Source organism: Onychomys torridus, chromosome 20 (genome assembly GCF_903995425.1).
Source record: "Onychomys torridus chromosome 20, mOncTor1.1, whole genome shotgun sequence".
Taxonomy (NCBI): domain Eukaryota; kingdom Metazoa; phylum Chordata; class Mammalia; order Rodentia; family Cricetidae; genus Onychomys; species Onychomys torridus.
Window position 1 is genome coordinate 11,524,738 of NC_050462.1, and position 27,947 is coordinate 11,552,684.

The 27,947-nt window shown below is 43.2% G+C and overlaps 1 protein-coding gene across 5 annotated transcripts; it reads right to left on the reverse strand.

Annotated features, from left to right (window-relative positions):
* Positions 1–2,671: 2,671 nt before the first annotated feature.
* Tmpo (thymopoietin) lies at positions 2,672–27,619 on the reverse strand. Of its 5 annotated transcripts, none has more exons than XM_036169613.1 (8): positions 26,990–27,610; positions 20,659–20,785; positions 18,767–18,925; positions 13,380–13,477; positions 8,093–8,188; positions 7,589–7,699; positions 6,703–6,791; positions 2,672–4,820 (listed from the first exon to the last, which is right to left on the reverse strand). In XM_036169613.1, the coding sequence occupies exons 1-8, from the start codon at positions 27,275–27,277 to the stop codon at positions 4,538–4,540; spliced, it is 1,251 nt and encodes a 416-aa protein (XP_036025506.1). In that variant the 5' UTR covers positions 27,278–27,610; the 3' UTR covers positions 2,672–4,537. The 5 variants fall into 5 exon arrangements, with proteins under 5 accessions (XP_036025506.1, XP_036025509.1, XP_036025507.1 ...); XM_036169616.1 differs by lacking the exon at positions 26,990–27,610 and adding an exon at positions 8,286–8,405 and having other exon boundaries at positions 20,659–20,790; XM_036169614.1 differs by lacking the exon at positions 8,093–8,188 and having other exon boundaries at positions 26,990–27,608.
* Positions 27,620–27,947: the final 328 nt, after the last annotated feature.

Consider the following 27,947-nt stretch of genomic DNA (forward strand, 5'->3'; position numbering starts at 1 on the left):
GGGGAAACAGAGGCAGGTGGATCTGAGTTCTAGACCAGCCAGAGCTACACAGATAAACCCCATCTCAAAAAAAAAAAAAAAAACCCAAGTGTTCTCTCTGATGGCTGTCTAAAGTAGCTTCCTTGCCCTTTACAGTCAGGGGCAACGTGGGTCATGGACTTCCACATGGTTTCTGGCAACAGCATGGACCACGGGCATACACAAGGTCTTGAGCCTCAGCAGTGTCTGGTGGCAGTAGACCATGGACATCTGTGGGTAGCCTTTTTGTTCTGTAGATACTCATGTATTCCCAGCATTTTAAGCATATTTAAAGACTCCTATGTTTCTCTCAAGTTTCAGTATCCTCATTGCCAAGACTGGAGTGCTTGAGGCTTACTGGATGCTAACCACTGATTACATCCAGAACTCACCATACCGTCAAATGCCATGCTTTCAAACAGACAACGCAGCCTAAGTCAGGACGAGACCCAACACCAATGGGAGATGGGCTGGGACAGGTACTTTACAGTTGGGCTTTGCTCCAGAGTCTATGGGTCACAGCTGTCTGGGCCGCATGTTTGCTGTGGTTATGGAGAAGCCACCAGCCTCAGTAACCTGACTGGATGTGGCCTGTCACCAGATGTGTATGTCCCAGTGGATACCAAGCACACCACAATATTTGAAAGCTTTTTAAAATCAAAGTTGACTTTTCCTCTAAATTTGTTCTTCTAATTCCTGTCATGATTAGCACTACCTTCCAGAAGGCCAAATTAAGGTCTCCTAGGTTATTTTTCACTTACCCCTCGGTCCAGATCTAGTCAGATCTACCAGTTCCTTTTGAAAGATTAATATAATAGACCACAGCAAACATTCCAAACAACCATCTCCAGCAGTGTCGACACTCTACCGATATTCCAACAACTTGAGAGGTCAAGGAAGGAGGGTCCTCAGTTTGAGGACACCCCACAAAAATTTGCTCCAGACAGGTGTGGTGGTACATGGTTATAATTCCAACAGTCAGGAACCCAAAGCAGGAAGGAGAATGAACGGCCTTGAATTTAAAGCTAGCCTGGACTATACAGTCAGCAGAGTCATCCTCAGTTAATAAAAAGTTCTGGAACCAGGCATCAAACCCAGGGCACTGGACATTATCAAGTACATACCATAGCCACTGAGGTACACACTTGGCCTGTCCATATGAAAAAGAACTTTTAAGCACAGTTCTACTTCCTGATACAACCGTGTGGTTATCTGACACTTTAGCAGAGCTGACACGCGAGCATCAGGAACTGGCAAAAGTGAAGGTATGTTACTTCCAAAACTGGTGTTACAGAAAGGCCAACACATTGCCACGGAAAGCTCAGTGAATGCGATTTAAGATTCAGATGGTGTGGGGGGGAAGGGGCTAGAGAGATGGCTCAGCGGTTAGGAGTGCTGGCTGCTCTTCGAGGTCCTGAGTTCAATTCCCAGCACCCATATGGTGGCTCACAACCATCTGTAATGAGATCTGGCGCCCTCTTCTGGCATGCAGGCAACATGCAGACAGAATATTGCACACAAAATAAATAAATCTTAAAAAAAAAAAGGGTTGGGGATTTAGCTCAGAGGTAGAGCGCTTGCCTAGCAAGCGCAAGGCCCTGGGTTGGATTCTCAGCTCAAAAAAAAAAAAAAAAAAAAAAAAAAAAAATCAGACGGATGACATGTTACAGCCTTTTCCTACTGAGACTCTATTACTAATAAATGAATTTTTTAAAATGTGTAACAAAAGAGGAGGCGTGTGATAGCAAAGGAAAAGATTTAAAAAAAAAAAAGCTGTTTGGAAGGCAGGAAACAAACAGAAAATGAATTAGCAAAACTAAGGGAGGCTTATACTTAAATGTCCACAGAAAGATTAAAACCAAAATGCCATTAACCAAAAGCAAGAGGCGGAAGTGAGCCACTTAACCCTAAAAAGCACACAGGCGGCTTGGACTTAGGAAGAGCAGGGCAGACCGCAGATCTACAGCTGTGCAGAATCAGCCGCTCTAAGCACTTCTCTGAAGGAGAAAGTGACAAAAATACGTCCCCATAGGACGACCGTGACGTCCAGGCCCACACACGCTAAGGGCACAGAACAGTGCTCGGCACACAGTGAAGAACACAACGAGGTTCACACATTTAAATAGTCACCAGAGGGACACACAAAGGACACAAACCTCCATCTCACAAACACAGGCTTTGATGCACTCCAGTCACGAGGCTCAGACTCCAGCAAGACCAACAATCCTGAGTGTTCTACGTAAAAACTCAAGACAGTAAACATGAGCCAGGTGTGACTGTGCATTCCTTTAATGGGCGCTTAGGAGGCAGGTCTGTGAGTTTGAAGCCAGCCAGGGGTACATAGTAAGTTCCTATCTCAAAAAAAAAAAAAAGAGGTGGAAACTGTAAACATGGGGGCACAGCTGGGAAGGACGCACTGCAGAAGTCACTGCATTATAGAAAGAGAAGCTCGGGGAGATTCCAAATGCCATTCTCTAATGACTACTCAGCGCTTACACCTTGGAACAAAGAAAGACCCAACTACTACCGTAATTAGAAAGCAGGGATAGATTCAAATGAGAACTAAAGCTTCATTAATAAATACCACAGGAGATGTTATATAGAAATCTTAAAATTAAAGCTATCTGAAAGTCATTTATTACAACAACAAAACTAGAGGTTAATCACTTTATTATTGAATTATATTGTAAAGTCTACATCTAGGAATTAATAAATGCTTTGCATTTACATCAAGGACACGTCTCTAGTGGAATAAAACAGACACAGACAAAAGACCAAGTACACATTTAAAAGGGGTGGGGGGGGGTGGGCATGTTTGACCAGGCCCTACTTTTGCTGTATTGGATCACTTTTCCTACTTGACTGACATTACATGTTAAGTCTGATTTATCTCCCCACATTTTTAAACATCAAATGGGGGCTTCTCATAATTTTTAATTATAAACAAAAGACTGAAAGCAACATAAGAAGCCATGTCTAAAGACAAAGGAAAAGATGGCTATTATGTTAGCTTGGAAAAGGTGAGTAAAACATGGCCCCCCTGTGGCTCATCTCAAAAGAGACACTTTTACTCAGAGAGGCAAGCACTTCAGATCCAAGTCAGTTTCCCACATGCCCAGGAAGACCAGACCTACATGTTCTGGTCTTAACGGCAAAAGTTTGCTTAAAATGTCTACGAAATATCTAAAAGCTAAATACAGTAATAGAAAACTGTGCGCTGGTCTAAATATTCATCTTCGGCTTCTTCCTTTTTAAAAATTAAAATTATCTTTACATTTTGGATGTTATTAAAAATAATTTACATTTTTAGTGTGCTTTACGGTCAATGACTGTAAAATTGCAACTTAAATGACTAAGTTTAAAATTTTCATGTTTTACTTGATTCTATTAAAATTTAAATTTACTGCAACTTTATCTAAGCCATACATGAGGTAAATTTCAGCTAAAAAATAAGACAACCACAAGGATATTGTTAATCATTTCAAGAGTACATAAAATCATAATGCCCACCTTAACTGAAATTACAAATTAAGCATTCACTACTGCGTATGTGATTTAAAAGCAAATGTTATGCTTTTAAATCAAATTACATCAGGAATTATACGGTTAAGACAAAAACAAAAAATCCCATAGACACCCTTCCTCAACCCAAAACAAAAAAATCCCTGGCAAAAAAAATTTTTTTTGGTAATAGAAGACATTGAAACAATGAAACAGAGGACCTGTGTTTAGTTTCTAACGTCTAAACAAACACCCCTGAACACTTACTAACCTAAATCCTATTTTGATAAGCTGGATTGACAAGATAAATGCTTTGCTGTAAATAAAAAGTACAAGATTCCAATGACAGTCTCACAGCTAGCTAACAGTAGCCTGAAACAGCTATCTATGTTGCCCTAAGAGATAGATCCCTGTGGAAAACCAAGTGTACTCGGATGGTTCTAATGAAGTAGGACTTTCATGATATGAGAAGTATTTCCAGAAGTAGCAGGACAGGCTGCACCAGCAATGCCATCAGAGGTTCCAGAAGAGCGTACTGCTGCACCTTCCACGAACAACATACCGCGGCATTACAGGAAGCACAAACGCCCGACCCTCTCTTACTGAACCTCATTCACATTTCTAACATTTTTCACTCAGTAGAGAAGAAGTCATAAATCTTTTCTGTAAGAATTCCAAGTATTTAATGTGTAGCTTCACATTACATTACCAGGTTTTGCCTTTTTTCAAATACACAAAACAATGCATTTTCCCCAAAAGTGAAATAAGATGTCCACATTAAAAAAATAAAGCCTACAAAAAAGTTCCAGAGCTAAAAAAATTATTCATATGGCACAGTGTGATCTCCAAAGTCCAAAATATTGAAATGAGGTCCATGTATGCGTCCCGTTTGCTTTTCAATGCACACTAACTTTACTGAGGTGAAATCACAATGTAGTTCTCCAGTCAACAGTGGACACAAATGGTTTTCTAGTTATTAAAAACAGGAGATCAAGGTGAATGTGCCGAAGTGCTTTCTTCAGTTGGAGATTTTAGCATCTTGAAGAAAATTAGAGAAGGGATTTCCTTGGTTGGTTTCCATAGCTTGATAGACCAAAAACAAAAAAACTGCTACAACAACAAACAGCAACATTTTTATCCACATGGGAATGGAGCGTCCCTTCTTCGTCTTTTCCGACTTGACATCTGCCAAAGGAGCATACTTGGGGACATATTTCGATGAGAACGACTCTTCCATCCGGAAGTCACTGAGCTCCAGCGGCCGGCCTGCAGCCCCTTTAATTGGCCTGCGGCAGCTAGCACTGTTCAAAGTGAGAGAATTTCACAAGATTACCCTCAGACCAACAATAAACAGTGACCCAACTTCTATTTCTAAGCACACTGTATAAAGCAGCAGCAGCAGCAAACTGACACATTTAAAAAAATAAAAAATAAATAAAATAAAATAAAGGGCAGAGAGCCCATTTGTTATTTCTCTGTATTTCTTTTTTGATGTGGTGGTGCCGGGAGGTGAGCCAGGGCCTCGCATGGTAGGTGGGCATTTTATTATGGAGCCAAAGCCCAATTACATCTTAAAATGAGCTGCGGGCAGGCTGGAGAGATGGCTCAGAGGTTAAGAACACTGGCTGCTCTTCCAAAGGTCCTGAGTTCAATTCCCAGCACCCACATGATGGCTCACAACCATCTGTAATGAGATCTGGTGCCCTCTTCTGGCAGCAGGCATACATGGAGGCAGAATGTTGTATACATAATACATAAATACCTTTAAAAAAAAAAAAAAAAAAAAAAAAAAAAAAAAAAAAAAAAAAAGAGCCAGGCGCCTAATCCCAGCACTTGGGAGGCAGAGCCAGGTGGATCTTTGTGAGTTTGAGGTCAGCCTGATCTACAGAGAGAGATCCAGGCCAGGCACCAAAACTACACAGAGAAACCCTGTCTTGAACAGCCAGGTGTGGCAGCAAAAACCTTTAATCCCAGCACTCAGGAGGCAGAGGCAGGCAGCATCTGAGTTTGAGGCCAGCCTGGTCTACAGAGTGAGTTCTAGGACAGCCAAGGCTTCACAGAAAACCTGTTTCAAAAAACCCTCCATAAAATGTTAGCTATGTCATTTATTATAAAATAACATTGAAAACTCTCTCCAACCTTCTTAAAGGCTTTTCAAAGGTTATTTAAAAGGAAAAGAAAGATAGACGCTCGCTTTGGCTGTGAATCTCCAAGCCTAATGACTGACATCCACCTGGGAGGCGAAAACCAACCCTGACATTACAAGAGTGATGAAGCTTGGACTTGCCCACACCAAAACAAAACCCGGCCTGCAGCACACACAGCTGCAAACTCAGCACTTAGGTGAAAGCATGAGGATCAGGGGTTCAAGGTTCTCCTCAGCTACACAGTGAGTTCAATGCCAACCTGGGCTGCACAAGACCAGGGCAGTGGCTTGGCCAACAAAGCGCCTGCTGTTTACCATGAGGATCCAAGTTCAATCCCAGTGCCTATGAGCACACTCAAACACTCTGGGCTAGTCACTGCTTTTCCATTGAGCTTGAGGTCCTGAGTTTGATCTTACACCCCAGGGTGAAGTAGGAGAACCAACTCCAAGAGCTACCCTCTGAGAAGGCAAAAGATAGGATTCCTGGGGGCTAGTTGGCCAGTCAATCTAGCTGAACTGGAAAGCTTCAGAGTGAGTGAGTGACCCTGTCTCAAATATAAGGAAGAAGGGTTCAGAGGATGGCCCAGTGGAGTAACCATTCTGGCCACATCAACAAACTACAGTCAATGAGAGACCCTGTAGAAAAGTCACTTGATATCCAGTGTCTACCTCTGGCCTCCACAAGTAAACATGAGCACACAAAATAAGTAAAATTAAAAATAAACAAAGGTGTGTGTTCATGCATAGTTTAGTGGCACAGAGCTTGCCAAACACGTATGAGGCCCTGAATTTGATCCCAAGTTCTGTCAAACCCCGTTTCCATTTCCTCCTTAAAAGTGTTACGTGTAATACTCTGGCTTGATAAAATCTATTTTGAATGATTAAATTTCCACGGAGGTGAACCACAGCAGCTGAGAGGAAGTAATGTGTTCACAAAAGAACCACTTGATTCTGAGAACAAAGCTACAACAATGTTGTGATGAAGAACTGAAAGTTCCCTAGAATATATCCATTTTCCATTCAATCCATCCAAGTACCTGATTCCTGTTGGAGTAGATGCTTCATAGGGGAACATTTCCTTAAGAATATCCCTTTCCACTCGTCTTTCCTCTGTTTTCTCTCCCACCTAGGAAGAAACAAACAAACAGCCACATGTTAGAATTTAGCATGCAGTAATTAAAACACTTAAACAAACATTTCGGGACACCCTCTCATCTAGCCTGGCTTTGTCATCATCTAGGTATTCACAAGCCTCCAAGACTCTTCAAATGTCATCATTGAACCGCATCTAAGGTAGTTATTGGAGGGAAATGATACACATTCAAGGGGGGATACCCTGCAACCAAACTGTAAATTTCCTACTGGATTTCCTTGTCTTGCATTAAGAGTGCACTGTTTCTTCCTGTTAGAAATTCTGTGATAAAGGATTAAATATAGAAGATGCCTAATTAATGTAGACCTCTATCTTGTTAAGTCAATCAAGCCATTCAAATTGAAAGAAACTTCATCTCCTTTGCAAAAGATTAAAATTATGAGCCATGCAGCAAGCATTTTAAAGATCATTTATACAGGAGTCACCAGTTACTTGAAAGTCTTATTGCTTGACTTTTCAACAAAAGTGCAGTTTCCCCACAGCCCAAGGAGCATTTTAAACTTGGATCCATAACAAAAAAAGCGTGTTACAGCAGCACCCAAACTCCCCTGCATCAGGACCTGAAGAGCCACACAGCAGCAAGAGCTAGGTATATTAGTAGGTCATGCTAGATTAGTTTCCATTTTCAAACTAAAATTGTCCTTATACCACATATGCATACATATACACACCAACACACATAAACCTCCCAGGAAAATCCTGTCCCCTCCCATTTAAAAAAGCAAGTCTGAAAGAGGAATGAAGCAGTGAGCTAAATTGTATCTATTTACTTCAGCTCTTGTCAATGGTTTCTTTGGTGTTCTTCTGGGTATGTCTGAGAATTCAGGGACTGGCAGAATAGAAGATGCATGCTTGAAATTTCCAGTCAACCTATTGACAACCTGCCAAGATTCAAATTATTCAGACTCAGAATTATCCAAACATAGCAAAGACACTTACAATGAAAAGATATTCCACTTCTGCAATGTTTGATTTCCCCGAATAAATGTTCAGGTAACAACATCTAGAAACACATTCAGGGCTTCACGTGTGACCTTCTTGTAATTCTTCAAATACTTAGTAAAAAGTATTTTCATAGTATTTAGGATTCTTGTGCAATGAATTAAATTTACTTGTAAAATGGTTACATTCTGGATTCTAAAATCCAGAAACTTGAAGTAAATTAGTTCAAAATATAATATAAATTTGTGATCTGCCAAAATTCACCACCTCCCAAATTCCACCAAGGGGTAATACGAAGAACAGCACTTAGACAGTTTATGAAACATATTTACTAAGGAGTCGTTGCTTGAAGCCTTTATAGTTTCAGCTATGGGAGTACTCTCTGAAATTACTGCACCATCTACACGAAAATGCTGTGAAGTTTCCACCTGTTAGTTTGAAAACAGAACAAAAACAATAAATGTAAATAATCACTAAACCCCTACCGCTCTGAAAACCCACTTCTAAGCACTAAGCCTTCATCACCCTTTTCCTTGGAGTTCTCCTCGGCCCTCTTGTGGGCTCCCTAGTTAACGCCTACAGAGCTCCGCCTTTTGACGATCCGCTTGTCCACTCAGTCTCAGCCACTCCAGCTTGAGAATAGCTCTAGTCAAGTGCGACACGTGAGAAGTCAGATTCTACCGCAAACCCCTTATAATGACCATTTCAGCACTCCGAGACACCAACAACTCTCCCAATGCTGGCAGTTACAAACAATGCTATGCCCTGGACACAGTTCTAAGGGCACCGATTTTGCTGCCTTGCAATCAATCATCAGAAAGCAAGCAGACTAATCATGATTCATACGTGTGTCATGTTACAATCCACTTTCTAAACTCAAAATTTACTATCTATAAGCCACGCCCCCACGCCCCCCCCCCCCCGAAAAATCAGGCTGTAAGGCCCCTGACAGTCACTGTCAAACTGCAATTGTGTTCTCACCCTACAGAAAGCAGACAGTGTCACCTTCCAGCCCCAGGTCTCTCTCTCCCCCTCATTGTAGAAGTACTTCAGCGGCACAACACTTGTAATCCTAGCTTCAGGGAGGCAGAAGCAAGAGAACTGTCACAAGTTCTAGGACAGCCTAGGGTACACAATGAGACTGATTTAAAAAGTAACTGAGGGCTGAGGGCATGGCTTGCTTAGTACACGAATGCCACGCTCAGTCACTAGCACCAAGAAGAAATCCTTAGCAGTCGTAAAGGCTAGCTCAAATCCATTCAACCAATGCTTCTCAGCAGCACAGCATTCATAGGCCTTCTGTTCAAGCTAACAGTTTATGAACATCAATGGCAGCTGTATGTCTAGTTAGTACCTAGTAAATCTCAAGAGCTACTTTTTCACTCACAGCCTGTGATAACCACCCAAACCCTATAATGGCAGTCTCCTAATGCAATTTCATGTTTATCTTTATTTGGGTTGACATTAGAAGAGCTCTTTCCTGTTTAACAGCCCTGGCTGTCCAGGAACTCTCTATAGATACCAGACTGAACTTGAACTCACAGAGATCCACCTGCCTCTGCCTCCTGAGTGCTGGGATTAAAGGTACAAACCACCAATGCCCAAGGGGGGAAAAAGCACAATCTTTTAATTATGTGTGTGTCTCATGTACACATACACATCACAGGCCACAGAAGGTGTTGGATCCCTGGGGCAGTAGTTACAAGCGGCTGTGAACCATGACATGAGTCTGAGAACCCAACTCAGGCCTCTGCAAAAGCTCTTAACCGTCATTCAGCCATGTCTCCAACATCAGCATCGTAAAATTATTTACTCACAATCTGAACCTCAGGGTTTCTTATCCCGCTATTAGTGAGGAAATCTCTGTTGAATGTATAATTAATGTCAAAGACAAATCATACAAATAAAATGTAATGAATTCCTATTAATAGTCAAATTCCCAAGTATGTAAATAGGATTCAACACCAGCCTGTGCACCTCAATCCTGGTGACACACCTGTAATCTCAGACCTGGCCTCCAGGTCGTCATTCTCCTACGCCTGCCTAGTACTGCTGCAACTATAAGAATACATCGCCACTCATAGCAACTGACTTTGAGAATATAAATAAAATGATCATCTAATGGCAGAACTTGGAAAGATACACCAACAATTACACAGAGGATTATCTTACAGCATGTACATAAGGCGAGTGCCCTATGCTTTGAGCCAAATAAGAACCACAGTTAGAACAATCGGCAGCAAGATATTCCCCAGAAGTCCTGATGTATCATGGGGACCCATGGAAGAAACCAATCTTTTCTCACCAAATTCTGATTAAGCTACCAAGTGAGGAATGAGTCAGAAGATACCAAGTAGCCAAGGCATGTGAGAGTACAGGAGCTGTGCTGGTAAAGACTACACATCCCAACAAAAGAAAAGAAAACAACCCCCTCAAAAAACCCCACCCATTGCTAGGCGGTGGTGACGCTCACCTTTAATCCCAGTGCTTGGCAGCGGATCTCTGTGAGTTCGAGGCCAGCCTGGTCTACAGAGTGAGTTCCAGGACAGGCTCCAAAACTACACAGAGAAACCCTGTCTCGAAAAACCATAAAGAATGAGTTGGAGAAAAACAGATAAAGGGGTGCATTTCAGCTGGGTGGGGTGGTTTAAGACTTTAGACCCAGCACTCAGGAGGCAGAAGCAGGCCAGCCTGGTCTACAAAAGCAGTTTTCCAGGACAGGCTCCAAAGCGACACAGAGAAACCCTGTCTTGAAACAAAACAAAACAAAACAAAACAAAATCCCCAAACAACCCCCCCCCCCAAAAGCAAAAAAACACACAAAAAAACCAACCTACTCACACTACAACCAAAACAAACAAAAGACTACACACACACACACACAAATCTGTACTAAATTACTTTACAAGATAAACAAGTCTGGCATGGTGGTACACTTGTAAACCACAAGATGTTGACAGAGTAGTAGTAGGAGGAGGTTGAGGCTAGCTAGCATGGGCTACAAAGTAAGACTCTCTCATGTGTTCACTACCCACACTTGGGTACAGCATGATTAACACGATCATTCACACTGACTGGTTACTGCAATAGAGAACAGTACCCTCAGTATTGCTGTGAGGCAAAGGCATTTGGTGATCCCTGCAAAAACTACAGAATACTTTCACCTACGCATTTCCCCTAAACCAAGTGCTACCTGCAGATGGCTGCTTGTCATGCACAAACACCACATAAGTGAGAACTTCTCACACGTTCACTAAAGGACAGAGCAGCTGAGTCAGTTACCGCAGACCCACAAATCTCAGTATGCAGGATGAGGTCGCACAAGAGATGGGAAGGAAAATCTGTTTTGATTTGGAGTGAACTCTAGGACAGGCAGAAGGAGGGTTAAGAGTGCTGTAAAGGGAAAGGAGCAAATATAATAATCCATGTCAGGTACTTCCTATAGAAAACAAACTAAAAAGGAAGCGTTCATTCACAAGATTTTAAACACAGTACTTTATATCCTAGTGAGGTATCTTAATGAAAATGCACTGGATTGCATTTAGCAGCCTTAGTGTTATTTTGAAACATGTAAAACATGATATTTAAATTAAGAGAAGTGTAATTAGAAGAGCCAAGACACTCAGCATAGACACATGTCAGAACCAAGTTTATAACTTCTATCTGTAAACCTGAAATGCCATCCTGTGTTCACAAACTCTCCTTAGGGACAGAGGGGAACAAGGGATGAAACTCCAGACCCCATCTACCCAGCTGGGAATGGAGACCAGTAGTAAAACGTTTGGACAGCATACAACAGGCTTGGATTACAACCCATCATGAATACAAAAATCATAGCATAAAAAATTTAACATTCACTGTGACTCTGCACACCTTTAATTCTAGAACTCACATTTCAAGGCCAGCCCGGACTACTGAGTGAGATCCAGGTCAGGCACCAAAACTACACAGAGAAACCCTGTCTCAAAAAACCCAAACTGGCAAATAAAAGGGATTTTTCTGGTTCTCTTGTATGATCTTACTTCAAGGCAACTAAGGAACCCAGTAAATAAAGTTTTTTATAAAATAATTAGTTATGGATATCAAAGAAAAAAGTCATCATTTTGTAACTTCAAATAAAATAATGGATTTAGGCATTATCATCCACAGCTGTTAAAACCTTTAAGTGAAAAGGCCAGACAAAGCTTTATATCAGATGAGCCAACCTTTCAACATCTGAACTTGTTAATTTTAGTATATTTAAAGCAATTCATGCTGCTTCCTGAAATGACCAAAAGGAGAGCTATAACATCATTCATGAAATATTCTTGTCAAAGAAATTGAATCCAAATCCAGACCAATCCCTTAGTCTATGCTGTCCAATAATATAGTCACCAGCTACACTTGTGCTCAGAGATAATAGCCTTAGTCCAACTACAAGAGTTAGGAAGACCACTCAAGCAGACACCTAACATTTTTGCTGTGACTAAAAAGGTCTGCTATACTGCCACCCAGGTCTAGTCTCCAGCACACCATATCACACAGGATACCAAGGGAAAAAATGAGACTCTGAAACAACCTACCACCTCCAGACGGCAGGAAACACTGTCATGATCAATTATGGTCACTACATGGAGGGGGAGAAAACGGCTGTACTGGGAATCAGTATACTGTTCAGATTCCTCAAATGGATTACCCAGTACCTAGCATTTGGGAGGTACAGGCAGGAGGGTCAGGCAAGGGTACACTGGGCCCTGCCTCTCCACCTCAACCCCACAAAAGGAAGGAAGCAGGGCACGGCAGTGCACACCTGTAATCCCATCTCTCAGGAAGCAGAAAGGTTGACAAGTTAAAGGCCAGCCTGGGCTATATAGTGACACACTGTCTCAAAAACACCAAGGAAATGAGGCAGACAGAACATGGAAAAGACAGATGAATAACAAAGTAACATGGTGTCTAGCTGAAGAGTAAGGAGGAGGAAAAGAACCTTGGGTACTAAGCCTAAATCAGAGCCTGTAACGCTCCTCTGTAAAGTAATATATTTATTGATGCCTTATAATTATTTTCTCCCCAATTTCCTGTAATTTTCCTTTTGGAAACTGTTATCTTGTTCTCACCCCATCCCCAAATTGTAAATCTTTATCTTAAATAATGTAGTTTTAGAACCATACTAGCTTCATAGTGTAGGAAAAATCTACAAGTGAGGAAACAAGGTAAACTCAAACTCAGAAATCTAGACACAATGACAAATATAGAAAACTGTTTTCCCAAGTTCCAAAGAAGCTGGATCAAAAGTACATTTATTTCTATCTTCTAAAACAACTCTTTCAAAAGGAAGTATGACGGTAGAGTCACTGGCCTAGCACACCTGAGATCCCAGGTTCAAATCCGTTGCATCAAAATGAACAATGGGCGGGATGACCAAAAGCAGATTGCTCAGCAGGGGAGACAGCACAAGGTATGAATGCTACTGACAAATCCACAAAGTATCTATTTTCCATACCATTTAACAGTGAGACTAAGTGGATGGGTAAGCTGGAGCGTGCTCGCCAACTATTTATCAAAGGTCACAACACAGGACAGATGAGTGCTGGTCAGGTGACTCACACCAGCATAGGGTGATCATAAAACTTCAGATACCTGATTATGATCAACTCTTCTTTGCTTGAGTGTTACTGGAGTCTTTGCTCTGCCCTTTAGTGGCTCTCTCTTCTCAAGCTTGAGCTCTATTTTAGAGTCTGGAAATAACATTGGAGAAAACATTATCTACTGAAACACTTGAGTTATGTTTCACTCATATCACTTTGGAACCCTGGTTTTGGGCACATTAGTAGTACACATGACAATCTGTTTATTGTAATAGTCAGTGGAACAAAACTGCTTAGAAAATTTATCAAACAAACAAACCCTCTTACAAAAAACCAAAACAGGCCAAACCTTGACTTTTATAATCTTAGTCCATTTTTAGCCTTTCCCACTGTTTAATCTGATTATTCCTTCCTATTTACTCTTACCCATTTTCTCCACCCCTAGAATAAACCTTAAAACATCAAAGAATTCAAACTGCTCCTGTGGAGGCTTTTCCCTAAAAACCAATGCAAATGTGGAGGTATTGTTTTGTCTACGCAATACATTACTGCTATACAGCAAAGGTCAGCTAGTAAATTAAAATGTCGCATGTGGAAGGGGGGGAATTAAAAAAAAAAAAAAAAAAACGAGATTGTGCGGCACTAGTCATTTGACTAGGGTGCAGCTCAGTAGTAGAGCATGTTCTTGGGGTGCTGGGCTCAATCCTTAGCACCAAATAAACAAATAAAATGAAGTTTCTTATAGCATAGTCATTAACCCAATAACACAGTTTAAAAAAGAGCCAAGTGTCCCAATTCTTGTAGTCTTGGTTTTACCATAATTTGAAGACCCATTGAAAAACCTAACTTCCCAGCAGCCACAGTGGCACACACCTGTAACTCTAGCTCCTGGGGCTGTGGAGATGGGAAGATCTAGAGTTCAAGACTAGCCTGTGCTACATGGTGAGACTGCCTCAAAACAGAACAAAAACTTGACTTTTTTACTTTTGTGGTCATTTATAATAAAGCAGGTCAATTAATGCTGAAACTTTTGGTTCCAAAATTTTGCTTTCTTAGCAGAGAAACAATAGAATCTGGTCTTAAAGTTTAATTTCATACAAGCTCAATGTAGCCATGCTTCAAAATGATCAAGATAACTTTGTGCCTCGCTGAGCTTCCTGTCTAATCTTCTTAGTCCAAGCACATCTGCCATCCCTCTCCCAAGACAGTGATTGCTGGCCAACTACTTCAGACAGGTCAGTTAGACCAAGCAACCAACTCCACGCCCAACCGTCACTAGCTCTATGAATCTATCAGTACTGGTACACTGCTCAGTATAAAATCCACTCTACCAGTTTAGCAGAAACTGATTAGACAAGTAAGTCATCAGGCTACAAATTAGGTACTTGTTCAAATTTAGATTTTAATGTCCAATTGAATATGATCCTTAAATAGTGGAAAGGACATATGACCACCAGAATATTTTCAATTATACTGCTGGAATGTTTCAATAATGAAACGGAAAAGGTATGTTCATTCACAAGTATTCAACTCGTTGAAACTCCAAAAAGAAGACACACATAAAACATGTTTCTGGAGACCACACAAACTGTTCAAATTTAACCACTTTATTGAATTTGTAGAAGCATTCTACAGGAATACATTGCTTTAAGAAACCACACAGCACTTAACAGGTACATGTACACATGGTACATTTTAGGACACAAGTAACAAAGCTGCACAGATGGAATGTGCAGTCTAAGAAAGAACATGGCAGTAGACGTGTACACTCAATGGACTGTACTTGGTTATGCTTAAGACCATTTTCCATGTCTCTACATCAAGCTACCTTACCTTACAACCATACACATGAAAACAAGGCAATACATTGCTTCATACAAACACAGACATTGGGGTATAGTAAAATTACTTAAGGTTTTTAGAAAATAATTCAAATTTGCTTCTAGCATTCAGATCTGAAATTTAACTACTCAGGACATACAACATACCTTTACATACATGTAAGTAAAAAAGCCCTGTCTTCCCCATGTCTCATTCATCTAACAAAAGTCGTGTTGAGTGAACATCAACTGTGAACATCTACTTATCCACAGCCGTGTTCCTCAGTGTGGTCTACATGCTCGTATGACATTGCTTTTCTCACTAAAGTGAGCACACATGTGAGTGTGTGTGTACATACATACAGGCACGCACTGCACCTCTTATCATTCTCTTACAAAGTATCTCTAGGTTGAAATTCTTCCATGAAACTTTTCGGGTGGTGGTGAACTGAACTCGGCCATGTGCATGGTAAGCACATGCTTGAGGTGCAGCCTTCCCTTCTACTGTGGCAGAGCGCCGAGTCAGCACGTGTGGGGACAGCACTGAGTCACACTGGTCTAGAATTACCTTACAGTCTGTTGGAGTCAAGAGCATGAACAAGAACACGGACACATTTAGAACGTGTAGACACTTAGCCAAGAGTGACCAAGAGACTAAGTGCAAAGGCCGCCTGGAGATGCCTTGCTGTCACGAGTGGACACAGGCCTGCTAGCTAAGATCTGTGCAGTGAAAATGGCAGCAGGAAGCAGAGCAGACGGAAATCACAGGGCTGTGTGCCTATTTCACTGCCGTGAGACTTGGCATTCCTGCACACTAGACTTTTCAAAATAATTCCTTTGAGAAGGAAAAAAACAAAACAATGACTTAAGTGATTAACAATGTCTAACCCTGATCGAGGCAGAAAGAATGTGAAAGGCACTGATAAAGAGGGCGGCCGCCGGGCGGTGGGGGTGCAGGCCTTCAATCCCAGCACTCACGAGGTGAAGGCAGGAGGATCTCTATGAGTTCAAGGGCAGCCTGATCTACACAGAGAAACTCTATCTCGAAAAACAAAAGCAAAAAGATGATTCTACTGATACTTTAGTTGCTGGAATTCTTTTTAAATCTAAGAGCTGTAAAATTTTTTATCAGAAAGAAAACAATAAGACTCGTGTAAAAGTGTTATATAAAACAGGAAGCTATAAACTTACATAGTGAGACAAACGTGAACTAAACTTCAACTGTGGTAGGTCTGTCTGTGTGTAATTATAATTGGTGAGCGGAAGCTTAACACCTTGAAATTAGTGCTATTAGGAGACTAAAAAAGGCCTCAAAAGAAAATTCTGGCATACAAGTTGCTAGAATCCCTGAAAGGTTCATAAATTCTACAAATCAAAGATAAGTTCTTTTGTTTTTAACATTACTGTTTATTTCCACGCTTTTTAATAACTTTGTGTACTTCCCCTCCAAATAGTGTCCCACCCTTAAAGGGGGCAACAGTCAGTTTATTCTTAGAAGCTGGGGTAATCTTACAGTCCTTCAACCACAGATAACGCCGACCCATAGTAGAAGACCCCATGATATGGGCAGACACCCTCACGTCATCAAAGGCAGCGTCACAAAGATACGAAGCGGCATCATAGGTTCTGCTCAGAATCTCAAGGGCTTGGTGTGCATGACTAGGATCTGAATTAATAATCTGTGCAGCATGACTTATGTCGGCCTGCAGAGACTTAGCTACAAAGGCAGTGTGGGCTGCAATCTGCAATGCTGATGCTGCAGCTTCATAAGATCTACAGAGAGCTAAGTCCAAATGTTTATCACAGGACTCAGTGGAGGACGCATGAATTGCCATTCGTGGGGTGGTTTCAGGAATAAGCCCCAGGATTTCATCATCTACTGCTGGAACCGATAATATCTGTGTTGCCTCGCTGGAAGAAACTGGGTATTTGCATGCCAGTGAAGGCAGCTGCCCATCAATTTGCTGCCACTCCTGCTCGATCACTTTTAAAATGGATTCATGCAGGGGAAAGGATGGTTCGGGGGCATCTACTTTATCACGCTGTGCTTGCTGAGACACTTCCATTCCTAAGGCAGTAAGGGAATGAGAGACAACACTCTTGGCAAAAGAAGACCTATGTTCAGATGCAGGCGCAGTCTGACATGCCACACGTGAGCCTGAATCCCTTTCCTTTGCAGGCGTCTCACTGAGTCTGGGGACTTTGCGAGGAGGAGACAGGGATTCAGACTCTTGCTGGTTAGACTGGCTAAGTCTCTTGCATATGTTTTCTATATCCAGTGTGGGTACAGAATTAGAACCCCCGGGCACACTGCTGACCCCACCCTGGACTAACAGAGAATTGACATAGTCTCTGATGGCACGAGCAAGTGGTGGAGAGATGACCTGGGACCTCTCTGACTCCTGCAGCACCTCTCTTTCACTAGAGATCACGGACTGATCTGAAACATCAGGCCCCTCAGCACTTGAGGGCCGAGCCCTACCTTTCCCCCCACGGCAGATACTTTCTACTATGTCTTTACAGTAAGTAGTAGTGGTCTCTCTCATCAGTGAGGGAGAAGCCGCAGCAGAGGTCAGCCTGGCAGCGAGTTCACGCTGAGCAGATGATGAAGAACTTTTCTCTACACATCTATCATAGCTAGACTCGGAAGGAATAAATACATTCCGTCCTGGGACCAATTTCTGCACCTGTCCCTTCCCAGGCAAGGCTGTGTCAGTAAGAGGCTCCCTGGGGGGGTCTCCCTTAGAAGTGTGGACTCTCTTAGCTGCCTGCACTTCAGTCCTGCCCAGAGGAGGGCGGGTGGAGATTTCAGGAAAAGAAATACCCTGAAAAAATCCACCAGAGGGAGCAGATGCAAGTTCAGAAAAAGGAACAAAATCCCTAGTGGACTTCACTTTCTTGTGTTCTTTCTTCTTCCCTGTAGAGGCAAAAGAGGCAGGAAGTTTAAGCATGACTGGTCTGGGCTGGTCTTATTCTTTGCCTCCTTGCTAAAATAGTGTTGCTGAAGAAAAGGACCCTATACTTCACACTCCCAGAAAACCAATCTGGTACACAGTGCCTTGGAAGGCATGGTCAATTAGATATTTACAAAATCAGCAAACTATGAGTTAAAACTCCAAGCACCAAATTCTGCATTTACTTTAATTTAAAAAGGAATGTACTATTCTCAAAAATATTTAAAATCATGGTCAAAATTGCCATGAAATCAAATTATGTAAGCAAAATATTTTAAATAACTTGTATGCCTATCAAGAGAAGAAAACGTCATATGACACTATATTTATTATAAGGAATAATGAAATATGATCCAAAAAATATAACAAGGAACAAAATAGCACATAAAAGACTCAGTATATCATTTATATAATTAAAAACAAAACAGTATTTATCACGCTGATCACTACATATAAAAACTGGAAAGATAGATATCAAATTAATGATTTCTTCTGGAGATATGGTAATGGGGAAAGAAAAATTTTGAGAAAAATTCCATGTGAAGCAAAAGTTAAGTGGTTATTTAGACATACATCTTGTCCATACTGTTTTAAATTTTCTCTTCTTCATGGTCAGCACTGAGTCATGAAAACCCATGCATCCGATAAGAGCATTTAAAACTTACCTTCATCGTTGTCGCTGTATCTGTCAGAGTCATTACTTCCATTCTGTCTTGTGTTTTCTGCTGAAGAAGAGACTGTTGGGAGAGGCGTAGATGACCGTGATTCTGTGCCCTGTTCCCTCAGTTTCAACAGCTTCTTCTCATACAGCTTCCTGGTGGTCCCTGGGTGAAGGCAGAAGTTCCATTACTATTGACATGAACTGTCTTTTTACAAGATTGAAAACAAACAACAAAAACCATTATGTGCATGTACAGTGCAGATGCCCAGAGACCAGAGGGGCCAGATCCCCCTGGAGTGGGAGCCACAGGCCACTGTGAGCCACCCAGTGTGGGTTCTGGACAAGGCTCAGGTCCTGGCAAGAGCAGTAGACTCTTCAAACTGGGACCATCTTTCCAGCCCCTACAAGAAACCAGTCTTTAAGCAACATGCTTTCTGTTTCTAAAGTGATTAAATACAATATATAATGAACTCTTTTCTGAAAGAGCTGTTTCTCTGAGATGTTAATACAAGATTATAATTCTTTTTTTTTGAGAGATAGGGTTTCTCTGTGTATCCCTGGCTGTCCTGGAACTCACAGAGATCCGCCTGCTTCTGCTCCTGAGTGCTGGGACTAAAGGTGTGCACACCATTGTCTGCACAACATTACAATTTTCTTAAAAAGATTTTATTATTTATGTAAATGGGTGTTCTGCTGGCGTGTCTATCTGTGCATCATGTCCCTGGTGCCTGTGTCATTACAGATAGCTGTTAGTCACGTGGGCTCTGGGAATCAAAGGTCTGCTGTAAGAGCAGCTAGTGTTCTTAAATGCTGAACCATCTCTGCAGCTCCCCAAAGAGCTTTTTTATAAACAGATGGGAACCCCGAGCAAAAAATGATTATACTTCACAACATTAAGAGATCGATATGCCTATAAATAGTCAGTGAAATATGGGTTAAATTCTATAAATCATACTTGAATGTCTTTAATTTTCTACTTACATTAGGTATGCATCTTTCCTTAATTTCTGGATGATATGATAACTGGTTTACTGTTCACAAATAACACCTATTTGCTATCAAAGTAGTCTTAAGACAAACAACTGGTACAATAATATGTAATTTAGCATATTTTCATATAATATACATTTCAGTGTCTCTCAGAATTTTACAAAAGATATCAAGTGTCTATTGGTAATTAGAGCCACAGGCTTGTCTGAGAACAACTTATGAAATGCATACTTAAGTCCAGCCCTTGAGTGGCAAATCGAGGTAGGCTACATAGTAAGATCCAGGCTCAAACAAACAAAAGACAAAAACCAATCATTGTTTCCACTATAGCTAAATAAAACCCACCCAATCTCCCTCCAGCCTTCAAAATTTTTCATAGCCCTGACGCTATGTGTGAATTTTTCTCATTTTAGGGTTATTGCCTAAATCCTGTAAGAAAATCATAATTAATCTGGCAAAACTACTGCTATCTAGAAAAGCAAATGAGGAACCTAGAGCATTTAGTTCTGCGTGCCTTCTGTTTCATTTGTTCTTTAGGGTTATCAAGACAATTAAAAAGACTTTAATGTTAATTAGGAAATGGAACTTGTTAGTTAGGAACTGAGCTGCACTCTGCTCATTGACTGAGATGATTTGACCAGATTTTCTTCAGCTGTAAGACCCAAGGCTTACAGAGCAGCTCAAAATAACCACTGACTCGGACAACACCAGCAATGGGTAATTTTACATGTTGTCTACTGAAACTCTCATCTTACCTTCCTCATTTAGCGTTAATGAAACTAAAGTGTTGGCTGGTTCTATAAATAATGACAGCCCCTGAAGACCCAAATTCTAACCATTACTGAGAGTAAAAAATGCTCTGGGTCTTGCTTCTTAGAAAAGACATTTGAGACTTGATCAACTTACCCACAATGGGACCAGGATTCACCCCGTATCTCACAAGTTGATCCAGAAGTTCTTCATTAGAGAGCTCTGTCACATCTAGGTCATCTTTATCTTCTAGTCTGGGCTTATCAGTTTTCTTTGTGGCTTTCTGTAAACAAAGTACAATTACCTTCTCTACATGAAAAGCACTCATTTACATGACATTTTCTACCCTATCAACAGGTGACTCGTTACATTAGCCACAGCAATTTGGCTAAACTAAAAACCATTATTGGAAGGCTTTTCTAAGTTCAATTGTAGTTAGGCTGTACAAGCCTGATACACAAGTAACTTAGATGCTAAACACTGCTGTTGGAGGTGAGGGTATGGCTCAATGTCAAGGCCCTGCCTAAGCGAGGAGATAGTAATAGTGTGTCCTTTGACACCCATCAACTGTCCAAAAGGAAATAAAAACAGATTAAAATAAATTAACTTTGGTCAACACATCTAATATAAACCTTACATATTCTTGGGAGCCTTGGAATTAAAACCATGCTACCATGCCTGACCCAATTTTTAATGTGTAGTTTGCGTAATCTGGGTATACTTGTAAGAGAACATGAGAAAAAGGCAGGAACAGTATCACATTTTTATCCCAAGCATCAAGAGACAGAGGGGAGCCGTAGAATGACCCAGGAGTTAGGAGCACTTTAATTCCCAGAACCCAATAGAATAAAAGATCAAAACAAAGAAATGGCTTAGGCTGGACAGCGGTGACACACACCTTTAATTGGAAACTGTGAGTTCGAGGCCAGCCTGGTCTACAGAATGTGTTCCAGCACAGGCACCAAAAACAACAGAGAAACCCTGTCACCCATAAATCAAAGTGCAATTTGATGAGGAAAAAATTAAGTCATTAAAGAAATCTATTTCTTATTAGAAATGCCAGGGCTGTGACATAGCTCCACAGTGGAATGTTTGCCTAGTATGCCCTGGGTTCCAGTCTGCCCTCAAAAAAGAAAGAAAGAAAGAAAGAAAGAAAGAAAGAAAGAAAGAAAGAAAGAAAGAAAGAAAGAAAGAAAGAAAGAGAAAAGAGAAATAATGTAGGCTTTTAGAAGCAGGAAACCAATTCACACATAATGAAGTGAACAAAGAAAATTTGAGTGGGCAATATGCTCTCATAAAGTGAACCATCAACAGGTTGTTTGATTTTAAAATTTAATCTGCCTTGGGAGAAAAGTTCCAGCAAAGTAAATATCACCTAATAAATAATACATTTAGGAAGAACAAAAATTGGGAGGTGACTAATTTGTACATAATGAACAAAACCGCAGTTTCAATTAATAAGTAGTAACTGTGTGGAATTCTAAGTATTTTTTGTGCCGGAGCTGAGGACCGAACCCAGGGCCTTGTGCTTGCTAGGCAAGCGCTCTACCACTGAGCTAAATCCCCAACCCCAGCTCCTTTTCTTAAAAAAAAAAAAAAAAAAAAAGTTATGGGAATGATTGCTTGCCAGAATGCACTGTGCATATACCATGTGCATGCAGTACCTGTGGAGGCCACAGGAGGGCATCAGATCCCCGGAACAAGGAGTTACAGATTTCAGCAACCAAGTCAGTGCTGAGAAGCAAACCCAGTTCCTCTGGAAGAGTGGCCAGTGCTCAAGTGCTGTAACCCAGGGTGACCTTGAACTCCCAGCAATTCTCCTGCCTCTGCCTCCCAAGTTCTAAGTCTAGGTGCATGAACCAGTATATCCAGCTACTATTATAAAACATTCCACTGAACATCCGTTATGTATCCAGTTGAATTTTAAGTGCATTATATTTGCACTAACTTAAGGAACTCTAAAAATTAAGCCAGGCAAGGTGGCCTACACATTTAACACCAGCAGAGGCAGGCAGATGTTTGTTTGTGTTTGATTTTTTAGAGACAGGGTTTCTCTGTGTAGCCTGGCCGTCCTGGAACTCACTCTGTAGACCAGGCTGGCGTCCTGAGTGCTGGGATTAAAGGCGTGCGCCACCACACCTCCTGGCAGCAGGCAGATCTTTTGAGTTGGGAGGCCAACCTGATGTACAGAGTTTCAGGAAAGCCAGGGCTACATTTAAAAACCCTGTCTCAAAGCAAAGAAACGAAAAAGAACCCTAAAACTCCTGTGAGACAGACACATTAATATCTCCAATATTATAAAGTAAGAAAACTGAGACCCAAGGCTAATCTATTAAATCTTCATCTTCAGTGTGTTCTCTAGTAACATTTACATGGACATCATATCATTCTTTCACATGCACCCTTTCCTGGGAACTATTATCACAGTAACTTTGCACCACATTACCCTGACAATAAAGAAAGCAATCAGAAACCATATGTAGTATAAGCTACTGAACACAAGGCACACACTTATGAAACCTAATTAATCAATTTCCAACCTAATTAAATAATTACTAGATTTCTACATTTTATATGAAAAGGCCAAGTGGTGCAGAGCACCAAGTTCAAGGTCACCCCCCATGTACTATATGAGTTCAGGTCTAGTCTGAGCTACAGGAAACCCTGCCTCAAAACAAAAAGGGGGACGGGGACGGACACACCAACCACAGGTTTCATTGTTACTCCAGACATAGTGGGTCATACCTGAACTCCCAGTACACGGAGTCTGAGAATAGGACCCTAAGTTTGATGCCAGCCTGGGCTATATAATAAATTCAATAAGTGAATAAGTGTGCATGAAGTTCTCAATTCAACCCCCAGCACAAAAAAATCTCCCTTGACAGGTTCACTCAAGAATGTCTCTACGCTCCACTGGATCCCTAACAACTCCACCTGCATGCTCTGCACGCTCAGACAAAAAGGCAGATTGCCAACTCCATAAATGTTTACTCTGGTGCCCACTATCTAGATAACTGCAACACCTAAATTGCTGCCTGTAATCTAGCACTTAGGAGATCACGGCAGGAAAAACATGAGAATAACTCTATACAAGCAATCATAAATGTTCTACAAGACTTAAAAGTGCTAACTTAAGATTCTGAAATAAAAATTCATTTTATTCATGTATTTAAAACAATACGTCAATATTAATTTTGGGTAGTTGATAGAGTCCAATCAAGGCTAAACACCTAAAAAAATTTAAATGTTGCAGGTGGAGAATACAGACCTATCATGAGACCCACAGAAAGAACCCAGCTAGCTTGAAGATACGCAGGGCATAGGAGATACTCTGCCTCCGCCCTACCCCCAAGTGATAAGAGCTTACTTAACACAGCGCCTAGAGCATTGTAGGTGCTCAAAAAAAAGGGTAGGATCTTTCTTGTAAAGATGAGCTGAGCTGGGATGAGGAAGTAACACAGCTTTTAAAAAATAACAATAAAAAGTATGTAACCTATGAAAGCTTCAAGCCCAGTAGGTTTGAACTCCCGATCTTCCTGCCTCCACCAGATGAACTGGGATTTAAAGCACTGGCTGTCTAGAGGATCCAGGTTTGATTCCCAGCATCCACAGGGAGGCTCACAATGGCGTCTAACTCCAGCTCCAGAAGGTCTGATGCCCTCTTCTGGCCCCCTTGGGGAATGAGCGTACACATACACATGGTGGGCATACATGCATGCCAAACATTCACACACATACAATTGAAAAAAAAAAAAAAAGAAAGAAAAAAAAGAAAAAGAAAAAAGTGTGAAGTGTGGTCAACTCTTATAGGAAAACACCAAAGTGGATTACTAGACTGATGACAGTCTTTTTAAAGCTGCTGAGCAGACCTTCTGGCTTCCACATCTTGCCTTATTTGGTGACTGCCTGACCTGAGCCTGTTTTTTTTGTTCTCTCCTACAAAATAAAATCGTTAATACCCATAAACACGAAAACAAAACAAACAGATAAAGAGGTGTACTTTAGCAGGGCGGTGGTGGTGCACGCCTTTAGTCCCAGCACTCAGGAGGCAGAAGCAGGCGGATCCCTGAGAGTTCGAGGCCAGCCTGGTCTACAGAGCCAAGCTCAGGGCAGTCAGGGCTACACAGAGAAACTCTGTCTCGAAAAACTTAAAACAAGCCCTAAAGAGCAATTCTCTTGTTTAGAGACAGGGTTCATCAATGCAGCCCACACCGATTCAAAAATTCTTGGGATCCTGCCTCAGCACCTTGAGTGCTGGAGTCTCAGACTTGAGCCACGTGCTGCTAGTAAGATCAACTTAAAGTGTACGGGCGTGTCTTCCACAGGTTTTTTTAAAGACACATGCTACTGCTGCACTCAGCTCTTTATGTGGGTGCTGGAGATCAGATTGTGCATGGCAGGTCATTCCCCTAGCCCCCTAAAGTAGGCTTTAAACTCAAAAATCATGGAATAGCCGCCGAATGAGTCACTGCGCCCGCGCGCCCGCACAGAGAGAGAAAGGAGGGGTTTTTTTTTGTTGTTGTTTTTTGTTTTTTGAGACAGGGTTTCTCTGTGTAGCTTTGCGCCTTTCCTAGAACTCACTTGGTAGCCCAGGCTGGCCTCGAACTCAGAGATCCGACTGGCTCTGCCTCCCGAGTGCTGGGATTAAAGGAGTGCACTGGGCGAGGCCACAGAGGGGTTTTATTCGTCTATAAAGAACAAAATCATGTCATAAAAATAATGGATGACACTGGGGATTACGTTATGTGAAACTAGCCACTCAGGTATGGTGTACACCCATAATCCCAGTACCTGGGAGTCAGAGGCAAAGTCATCCTCGACTACAGTGAACTCAAGACCAGTCAGGGTTTTGAGACCCTATCTCAGCTTCCCTTCCAAAGACAAATATCGCGCATTTTCTCTCACATGCAGACTCCAGATATTATTTTTAAAAGTCCGACATGTAAAGTACAAGGGAGTAAAGGGACTAGTGGGAAGGCGGAGGGGGCGGGGAGTCAATCTGGAAAGAACTTGATACACATGCAAAAATTTCAGGTGAAATCCATTACTTTGTTTCATTAAAAATGTAATAAAATGGAATGTTCGTCCCCAAAAATCTACAAATAGGGAGACACCAAAGGCAGTAATAGGTGCGGCTGGTCAATATTTATGCGTTTATTGGTTTTAAACAAGAGCAGGTAGCTAAGGATCGCCACGATGGAGATTCCATCTACATCTCCAGGGGTCTGGGATTAGAGGCACCCGCTCATCCGGCCGGTGCTTACTAGACAGCACCACGTGCGCCACTTAAGACACTGGGGAAAAGAAGCGCGGTCAAGTTTTCTCATCTAGAGCCACACGTGCCTATGACGTATCTTTCTCTCATTTGGGCAATCAGCAAAAGACATCAAAACCAAAACAAAACAGTAAGATTAAACAAAACACTGTAAAACTTTCAAAGAAGCGACTGGCCCGAGGTGTGGTTCCGCGCCAGCACACGCTAAGCTGTGCTAGGCTGTGGGTTCAATTCCCAGCACCAAGAGAAGCAAGCCGCGATTTTTGCCCCCGGCTATACCAGTAAACAGTAGCAACCACTCCAATCAAAACATTCACTGGGTCTCTCAAAGACTAAGTTACACCAGTCACGAGCCTTAATTACTCGTTCTGACTTAAATTCTGGTAACTAAGTATAAACCAACAAAATACTATTTAAGATGTAGCCAAGAACAACATAAAAGCCAAACAGTAAACATCTGAAGGAACCCCTCTTAGATTTCAAGGGTCTGAGGCTTCAAATTGCAACACTGATACATCAGCACGCCACAAACTTTTTTTTTTCCTGCCTCCGAATCCTCCCTCCCTCCAGCAAAGCCTTGAAAACGGTAAACAACCCAAACTCTAACTGGGACCCTCCAAATACGTCTAGGGGAACTCCTTTTTCAAACGCAGCGTGTGAAGCATGCCGCTTGCAGGAAAGCTTAACCCACGAGAAGCGGGGCCCGTGGACGGCACACGGGGAACACGCACGAGGAAACCAACGGTTCAGAGAGCCCTCCGGAGGCACAGATTTAAAAAAAAAAAAGGCGGGAAGGTCGCTAGTTCAAAAAAAAAAAAAAAACCGGCCAGCGATGACTATGTCGCGAACTGCCCTCCAGGGAGCGCTCTGAGACTCTGCTGCGACTCGCTCGGGCCCGAAAGCGGGAAAACGCTCCAAGTCCAGCGGGGGTGCAAGAGGCCGAGCCTGCGGGGGGCTTTAACCCGGGAGGCCGCGTCTACACCGGCTCCCGGCCTGCGGCGCAGGGCGCACAGGGCCCCGGCGGCTCGCACCGAGCATTCCCCTCCCCGTCCGTGCCCGCCCTCCCTCGCTTCCCGGGCCAGCGGCCTGGCGACCACCGGCGGGCACCGCGGGCACCGGGGTGGGGTGGGGTGGGGTGGAGGGGACCCCACGCCGGGAGGGCGAGCACGCGCCCGCCTCCGTGGCCCCGAGCGGGGCGAGCGCCTGCCTTACCCTGCCGACGGCGGCTCGGCCGCGGCCCGAGGAGGCCCCGGAGCCGAGCACCGGGGTGGGCTCGCGCTCCTCGTCGCTGGAGAAGTCGGGCGGTCCCTTGCTGTTGGCGCCCGCGGCGAGCGACGACGACGACGGCGGCCGGTTGCGCGCCGTGAGGTGCTGCAGGTAGAGCTGCACGTACACGTCCTTGCGCTGCTCGCCGGCCGGGAGCGTCACGTTGTTGGCGACCAACTCGCTCTTCAACTTGTCTTTGGTCAGGACCGAAGGGTCCTCCAGGAACTCCGGCATCTTCGGGCTCGGCCCACTCGGACCCCTCCTCGGCCCCCTGACGGTCGTCGCTCACGCCGGCGCGCTCGCTCGCTCGCTCCTGGCCCGGGGACTGCGCCGCCGCCGCCGCCTCGCGGGGAGGAAGAGGACGAGGGATCCCTGGCCGGGAGCAACGCCGCCGGGCTGCGCAGAAGTCGGGACACAAAGCCCAGGTCGGCCCCGGCCACAAAAGCCCCCGGCGCACGACTGAGCGAGCAAGCGAGCGAGCGAGCGCAGCCAAGCCTGGAGCCCGCAGCCAGCCCGAGCCTACACACACACACACACACAAGTCGGAGGGGGCGGGAGGGGGCGGGGGGAGCAGCCTGGCTCGCGCACGCCCCAGCAACGCGCGCTGCCATTGGCGGGCGGCGGGAGGAAGCGCGGCGCCCATTGGCCGCGCGGCTCGCGCGGGTTCCAGCCACCGCCGCGGCGCAGAGCGAGAGATGCAGAGACGCAGTTTCAAAGGCGCTCGGGGCGGGCGTGCGGGCGGGCGGGCGGGCGGGCGCCCGGGCTCGGGGGCCCCGCTGTTTTCCTCGGTCCTCCACCCTTCCCCTCGGACGTTGATAAGGGACGGGCGGGGCTGTCCGGGCGCCCCGTTTCCTCTCCTTCCTTTTAACCCCCGTCCTGCTCCGGAGAAGCTTTGCACCGGGGT